Here is an 8,275-nt window from a genome sequence, read left to right as displayed (position 1 = left end):
ATATAATTAACTATCAGTGCAAAGAGACTGTGAACTCTGTGCTGTAGACAAACAAAATATGGTAAGAAAACACCAAGTGTAAGTGAATGCTTGTATTAAATATCTAATAGAACATCCTCTAGTAGCAATAACTGCTAACTAACTAACCTGAACAACTTCAGGTTACAGCTGGTGAACAGCCACTCTTATGTAAGATACCACAGTCAATTTGGGAATTTATTTTTCTCTAAATGACAAAGAGGCAGTAAAGCAAGCTGGAATCATGATGCTCCCTTCACCTTGCTTCACATTTGATATGAGGATATGATGATATGATAACATTTTATATCACATATTTTTCTAATGAAATATCAAGGCACTCACTTAGGTGATTTTTATTTAGGGTCCATTCTGCCTGGATCCATTAATGTCCCTTGATTTGTGAACAGACATGCTTGTCTTAATTATCCCTTATACTTTGAGTCTCATATTTAACCTCGCTGTATACTGCAATGCTCTACTGGAGTCATCTTAGCTGGGTTGCCAAGAAGAAGAGCAGTACTAAACCATCTCAATTCAAAAACAATCTATCTGTAGATTGTTCGATTTTAAAAGTCTTGAGATAAACGTTTCCATCTCAACAAACTGGATTATAATTCTTCGGAGAGCTCAAACTCATTTGCGTGTTATTAATTAACACACTTTGTTCATAATAGTAACATAGATGATGATCTGTCTGACCATATTTTCAATTTAGATTATTACACCAGATTGACTTACTTTTCAGTGTCACAGTAAATAGAAGATCTAAATGATGTTAGTCAGGGTGAAACTAGCAGCTTGAGTTTCAGGGACACCTGCAGGTGAAAGGAGAGAGGGAAAATAAACGTCAGAGGAGAAGTCAGGCAAGGGTGAGGGAGTGAGACCTTCTGTGTATGTGTGAGGGAAAACATGGTGTTATCTTATCTGAGAACATGGCCTTCTATGTGCAAACAAATGAAGCCTGACCTTTTCTCAGACCTCACCTAACTCATCAGTTCCCAGACAATTAATTCTAGGATGTAGAAAGTCAGTCACCCCCTAAGTTTGCACAGGTGTCCCTTGGAGAGAAACCACGTCAACAATGTTCAATCATTTTGTTTCTCTATGAAAAAAAACAAAAACAAAAAACTCTATGATGGTCAAACAGTGCTTACCGAGGCCACTACAGTATGTAATTGTGAAAAAATCTGTTAGAATGAGTCCCTAAAGTAAGGAATTCCCAAATACAGAAAGCAGCCCATTAAAAATAAAAACTAATAGATGGAGATTGATAATTGAACCTTTTAAAAGTGGAAATTGAGGGAAATCATAAATTGGATATGGTTATGGTTGTGACTTAAAATCAGTGAAATACAGATATAGTTTCCAGTTCTTTTAACAACATTCTTGGTTTTGTGTGTGCCAGACAAAGGTGTAGCCATGGACATTGGGGGCTTGGAGACAGTTGTGGCCAACTCTGCCTACGTGTCAGCCCGTGGCAGCGTGGATGGATCTGCAGCAGCTGCCATGCGTGACAAGAAGATGCGTGCCAGGCTGAAACTCCCAAACATTAGAGATTGTGAACACATGAAAACAACCGTAGACACAACCTTTGACAGCATGTGTGTCAAACAGCCCATCGGCAAGCGCTTGTTCCAGCAGTTTCTGGAAAGTGACGCAACCCATAAAAATGCAGGAGATCTGTGGAAAGACATTGAAGCGTACACCATATGCCAAGAGAAGGACAGAGCGCAGAAGGCCCAAAAAATTGTCAATAAATACTACGAGTCAGCTTCTAAGAATCTTTGCAGTTTCCTCAAAGAGAAGGCCATCACTCGAGTTAAAGAAGACTTCAAGAATGTCCGCGGTGACCTGTTTAAAGAGAGCGAGCAGCAGCTGCTCAAACACCTGGAGCTGAAGGCCGTAGATGGCTTCAAGAACAGCATGTACTTCCTGCGTTTTGTTCAGTTCAAATGGCTGGAGAGCCAGCCTTTTGATGAGGAGTGGTTCATGGACTTCAGGGTCCTGGGTAAAGGAGGTTTTGGGGAGGTGTATGCTTGTCAGGCAAAGGCAACAGGCAAAATGTACGCCAACAAGAAGCTGGAGAAAAAGAGGCTGAAGAAACGCAAAGGCTACGAGGTAAAGCAGTGACGTGGCACCCACGGCCATTTATAAATCAACAAAAGCGAGATTATTCTACTTGCAATCTCAAAATAAGCCACAGCAGGACAAAAGAAAAACAGACAGTGAGAAGATATTTCCCAGTGAGCGCAGGGGTTTAGCTCTTACCCCATGCAAAGAAGCAAATAAGCTTGTGAGCCTTTAAAGTCCTCACAAAGCAGCTCAGAGTTAGACTAGCTAGAACGTAGCCCACTGCATCTGAAAGTATCATTGCAAAATGAACGTTACTGGGAGATTTACAGATTTACTGTTGCTTTTCCATGAACAAATAGTTCTTGTAGCTATACTCATTGAAAGTGAAGAAGTTGCAGTTGAGAACCATAGTGTAAGCAGCCAATTTAGTGAACAATGTAAAATAACATAAAAAATATGATTTTGATGTTTGTTTTCTGTTAAGGGAGCTATTGTGGAGAAGCGCATCCTTGCCAAAGTTCACAGCCGCTTCATTGTGACACTGAGTTACGCCTTCCAGACCAAGACTGACCTCTGCCTGGTCATGACCATCATGAATGGCGGAGACCTCAGGTGCGCTTTATAAATACCAAATAAAATATCTGTGGAATGACCTCAAACACTATGCCTAGATACTAGTTTATGTAGCTCACAACAAGGCAGTAGTGCTGATTCGTCTCATCTCTACTAATGAGCATGTGATAAAGGCCACACATTCTACAGTAAACAGACCATAAATAAATCACACTATAAATCAGAGAAGTTATTTATCTTATCTCTGCTGCTCTACTACAGATAACACTCAAACACTCTTCACTTTCTCGCAGGTTTCACATGTATAATGTTGATGAAAAAAATCCCGGCTTTGACGAGAAAAGAGCCACTTTCTATACAGCTCAGATCATCTGTGGGCTGGAGCACCTTCATCAGCACAGGATCATCTACAGAGATCTGAAACCAGAGAATGTACTGCTGGATGATGCAGGTGAGCAGCTTTCTCCAAAGCATTTCACCGGATGTACTCACATATAGCTCCAAGTGGGGATTGGGTGTGGCAGGCTGTTGGTTTGTATCTTCACAGCAGCTAGAAATAGCAGCTACATACCCGGAAATCCAGGCCAAGACTACAGGTTTCATGCACCAGTTGTCGTGCAACTTGAGACAACTTGAGATGATGCCTACAATCAATTTACACTCACATTTTAGAACCAGTACAGTGAGAGTATTTGCTTGACAAATACAATTTGATAGCTCGCTGTGAATCTGCAAGCAACCAAAGCCCACTCAAATATGATTGTCAGTACTACTTGGGCTGCAAACTGAAAAAAAGCTCAGATACCAAAATGCAAAAAATACCTGCTTATTCACTATCCATGTGCTCTGACTGTAACCAATGTCTCTTCATTCAGGACATGTCCGCCTGTCAGATTTGGGTCTGGCTGTTGAACTTCCACCGGGAAAAGAGAAAACAACTGGATATGCTGGAACTCCGGGTAAGTTAAAAAAATATCGTTAAAGCATACTTAAAGATGATGTTTAACTGTCCCAGTGTATAGGAAGTACTGTCCTAGTGTTTAAAACATCTATACCATAATACCATATGTTACAAAATCATCTTGTCCATGAATGTAGGTTTCATGGCTCCAGAGCTGCTCCAGAAGAAGGAGTACGACTACACAGTGGACTACTTTACTCTGGGAGTCACCCTGTTTGAGATGATTGCTGCCAAAGGGCCATTTAGAATACGAGGAGAGAAGGTACTATTTATAAATCCTCACTTCATCCATTTCCCTTTATTCAGTGCAAGTTCTCAAATATACATATTGTTTTTTTTTTTTTGCTCAGGTTGAGAATGACGAGGTAGCTCGCAGAATCCTAAACGATCCAGTTTCTTACACAACCAACTTCAGCAAAGAGTGCAAGGGCATTTGTGAAGGGCTAATGGAGAAGGACCCAGCAAAACGACTGGGGTTCAAGAATAACGAGTGTGCAGAGCTCAAGGATCAGCCCTTCTTCAAAGAGATTAACTGGGGCCGTCTGGAAGCAGGTACATGAACAAATCCTCAAAATGTAAATACAACCACATCTCCTGTCATCTGTCCAGTAAAGGGGAAAAGAGACCCACTAAAATATTTAAAAAGGGACGGCTGAATTCAAGCACTATTTTTTTTCTCCCTATGTTTAACCCACAGGTATGCTGCCTCCACCATTTGTCCCCGATCCCAAAATGGTATATGCCAAAGATATTGACGACGTGGGAGCCTTCAGCACAATCAAAGGTGTGGTCCTGGACAACAAGGACACCGAGTTCTACAGTGACTTTGCATCTGGCAACGTCCCAATCCCCTGGCAGGAGGAGATGATCGAGACAGGCGTGTTTGGAGAGATGAACGTCTGGGGAGAAAACGGCAAGCTGCCCAATGACCTTGACCCCAATTACGTGGAGACCAAAGGAGGCGGATGTGTGTTGCTTTGAGTCAGACACGGAAATATATTAACACATGTAGATTTGTGCTCATTTGGTGCCACTTCTTCCTAATCAGTATTATATGTAACTTGTACAATAATATGTTGCTGAAATGAAACAATATTAATTGTGTCTTTACGTAATAATACACATATTTTATGTACTTATATTGTAATATTTGTCGGGTTACCATGTGGCAGCATAGTGAAATAGCACATAGTTTAAATATTATGTAACCAAAATATAAATACAGTTTTTGCTTAGTGTTTTCTGACAAATTAAATGAAATGTGTTTGTATAGTCACATGTATTCTTTGTATAATATGAATTACTTGAAGCAAAGAAATGCAACTGTACTGACACTACAATGCTATGTAATTATTCTGTATTTCTTTATTATAAACTAGTAGTATTTAAGTTATTACTATTGCAAACATTTTAGAGAAAAGAGTTTAAAGCAATCAATAAAATCTTGCAAAGCAGAATTACATGTGTTGACTCTTTTATGCAGCTTTATTGTCTAAATTTGGGTAATATATAATTTGGGTCTAAATATAAGGTTGTAGTGAGTGTAGCGTATGAACTTGAGGAAGTACTATAACTTCCTGGCATCAGAATATGGGATTTCCCTCACTGAGAAATGTCTGCTTGGGTGTGCTTGAACAGTGTCATTGTTGCCAAATATAATAAACCCCATTACCATGACACTGTCTAACTGCTTCATATGTCTGTCGTATTTGCTATTGCGCTTTCAGCATGTTGTCTATTAATGCGTGTTGTCTGGAGTTTGATCTGTTTCCTGCATTTAGCAGATACTGACCTCAATTATATTGTTTTGTGCAATCGTTTGCATCAATTATTAACCGTCTGATAGTGAGTCCAGAAATAGTCTCCAAAGAAATCCTATAGCGCGACCTTTTGAAAATCTTGCATTAATTCCTGTCGTTCGCTTTGTTATTCTGACAGGATTTTGTTACTATGAACAATTTTCTCATGCATTTAATTTGATCAGTGCTGTGAGAAAATGAAAGTTTCTTTAAATCACAATAAATTAGACAAGTGTGACTTAAACAGCCACATAAACATAAATCCCATTAATATCATAAACTGTGAAATGTGATCAGTAATCAGTATTATTAACAATATTTTTACAAAAAAGTTACCCTGATCTTAAAGGGGAATTGCCGTTTTTTACAACCTGGACCTTATTTCTGGCATGAAATACGATCGCTTACTCACCCATATAACTTTGGTGTCACTCGTAGTCGTTTGGGAGATATTTAGAACCCGTATATCCATATAGTGGGAGTGACTGGGGCACCGAAACGCGGCTTCTAAATAACGCATTATCGGCGCATTATCTGCCACGAAACTCATTTCACCAATATTTTGTTATTATATCCTGCTATTCCCCGTTGATTCCAGAGATACCTGTTATCTATTCGTGGACGTGAAGGAGTTTGTTGTTCTTTGGCCAGCTGTTCCTCTCTCTGCCTTTGCATCCTCCTTTCAACGAGCTCCTAATCCCTATACTCTGACTCAAAATGGTAAGGACGTCCATCATAAACAAAGTCGTCATCCACAACCTCTGACTTGGAAAAATATTCAGCCATGTTGCAAAAAACTAGCAGTAGCAAATTACAGGTAAACAAGCCGACCGTCGCGAGATCCGTGTGGCCCTCAGAGATGACATCATCTCATCACCAGGTCAGAAGTTAGTATGTCAGTCTACAGAACCCGGATGATAACAGGTAACTCTGGACTCAACGGGGAATAGCACTAGTGTATCACAACAAAATATTGGTGAAATGAACGAGTTTCAGATAATGTGTTATTTAGAGGCTGCGTTTCGGTGCCCCAGTCACTGCCACTACATGAACATACGCGGATCTGAATATCTCCCGAACGACTACAAATGACACCAAAGTTATATGGGTGAGTAAACGATCGTATTTTATGCCAGAAATAAGGTCCAGGTTGTAAAAAATGGTAGTTCCCCTTTAAGTCTTCAGAACATTTGTATTGCACACACATGCAACTAGTACTCATCTAGTATATGAATATATAGTACATATATTATATTGTAACAGTTCTGTTTGGTTTCTTGGCTTTTTTTTCTGTCACATGTGTCTCATGGGTGCTGTGTTTGATGAGCAACTGAGACGACGGCCTATCAGAAAAGGCTCATATGTGCCACTATTGCAGAACCATTCTGTGGGGTCAAAAGGATGGTTCTGGTAAATGAAACATCAAAAAACCAATGTCACCAGTCCTATGGGAGAGTCTTGATTTATGTCTATTTTACGCAATACAACAAATTTTCCAACCTGGATAAACACTAGCAAAAATCCCTTCACGCTTTTTATTTCAATGGAGTTGAGGAAAAGGTAAATATTAATCCACTGCACATGTCAAATCTACCTTGAAAAGTTGAGCTGAGAGCAGGTCTGTGAAAGTTAAAGTGGGATTGTATGCACATGCTAGAACAGTGATAAAGGTACACCAAAAATCACTGTTTTAATCTATCATGCTAACATTTGCTTATTAGTATGTCCATTAGTATGACCACGTTAGGTTTGATGTTGGTGAAGGTGTCGTTAGTTTTACAGTTGAGGACAACACACATAAACATGAAAGATCAAAAAATCCAAAAGTAAATTTCATATTGGCTTTACAGGCAACGTCCAGTCACCAGAGTCTCTGTGATTCCTCTGGGTACCATTAATGTCCATACAACATGTCAGTGACTAATTGTTGAGATATTTCAGTCTGCACCACCTTGGCAGACCAACCAACAGACACACAATGACATTTATAGAGCCCTGTAAATCATATTGAACTACATAACACCAACTGAGCAACAACTTAATGGACCGCCTTCCAAATCAAGGGTTTTCAAGTATGGAGACACGGTGACTAATATATCCAGGTATTGATGCAGTGGCTTCACCGAAACTCTATTACACACAGTACACAATGTGTCATATTATATAAACAGATTTTGCTGAATGCACATTATTGAACCCACTCATGAATCATACTCTAAATTTAGCTCAGTGGACAGTTGCACATGTCTTTAATGTGATATGTCAATAGACAACCAAAAAAATAAATAAATAAAAAGAAATGTAATTCAAAATAACTACAATAATAGTACACATTCAGCTAAGGCAAACGGCTGTTAAATACATGTATTACTTTAATGAAACTGAAAGATTATAATGTAAATCACTGTAGTTATAAATAAGTTCGATCTTGATTAAGCAGCTGATGACACCATCATTCGGTCCTACTGGAACTTAAAAAAAACAAACAAACCAAAAGCCGTGTTTAAAGTGAAATCTGCCTTTAACTGGGGAGGTCAAAGCGGACACTGATGAATAAATAGTTCAACTGACTGAAGGAAGGGCAAGGAAATAAAATATTAACAGAAACTAGATTATATGTTAAAGACTGCCTCTTTAATACTGTAAATTTATGACAGTACTTTGAACTGTGCTTCTGATTGCTGGCCGACAAAACAGGATTCAAATTTGATAAGATACAGACTGTATATTCTACGTTGGCATTGAGGACACTGAATATGAAAAAGCACTGTGTGCATTTGTACTTCTAGATCTTGCATTAATGCACCTTTCCTTACATTTCCTCTATACGTATAGGGACACTGATGAA

General features: G+C 39.1%; 1 protein-coding gene across 1 annotated transcript; it reads left to right on the top strand.

Annotated features, from left to right (window-relative positions):
* Positions 1–398: 398 nt before the first annotated feature.
* Positions 399–4,609, top strand: grk1b (G protein-coupled receptor kinase 1 b; the record flags this gene model as incomplete). Its single annotated transcript, XM_084564541.1, has 7 exons — positions 399–2,139; positions 2,579–2,706; positions 2,961–3,118; positions 3,543–3,626; positions 3,766–3,890; positions 3,979–4,180; positions 4,326–4,609. Exons 1-7 carry the CDS (start codon positions 1,441–1,443, stop codon positions 4,607–4,609), a joined length of 1,680 nt encoding a protein of 559 aa, XP_084420667.1. The 5' UTR covers positions 399–1,440.
* Positions 4,610–8,275: the final 3,666 nt, after the last annotated feature.

The sequence above is a fragment of the Chelon labrosus genome (assembly GCF_963514085.1).
Source record: "Chelon labrosus genome assembly, chromosome: 17".
Taxonomy (NCBI): domain Eukaryota; kingdom Metazoa; phylum Chordata; class Actinopteri; order Mugiliformes; family Mugilidae; genus Chelon; species Chelon labrosus.
The sequence above is the reverse complement of the archived record's forward strand: the minus strand, read 5'-3'. Positions and strand labels throughout refer to the sequence as shown.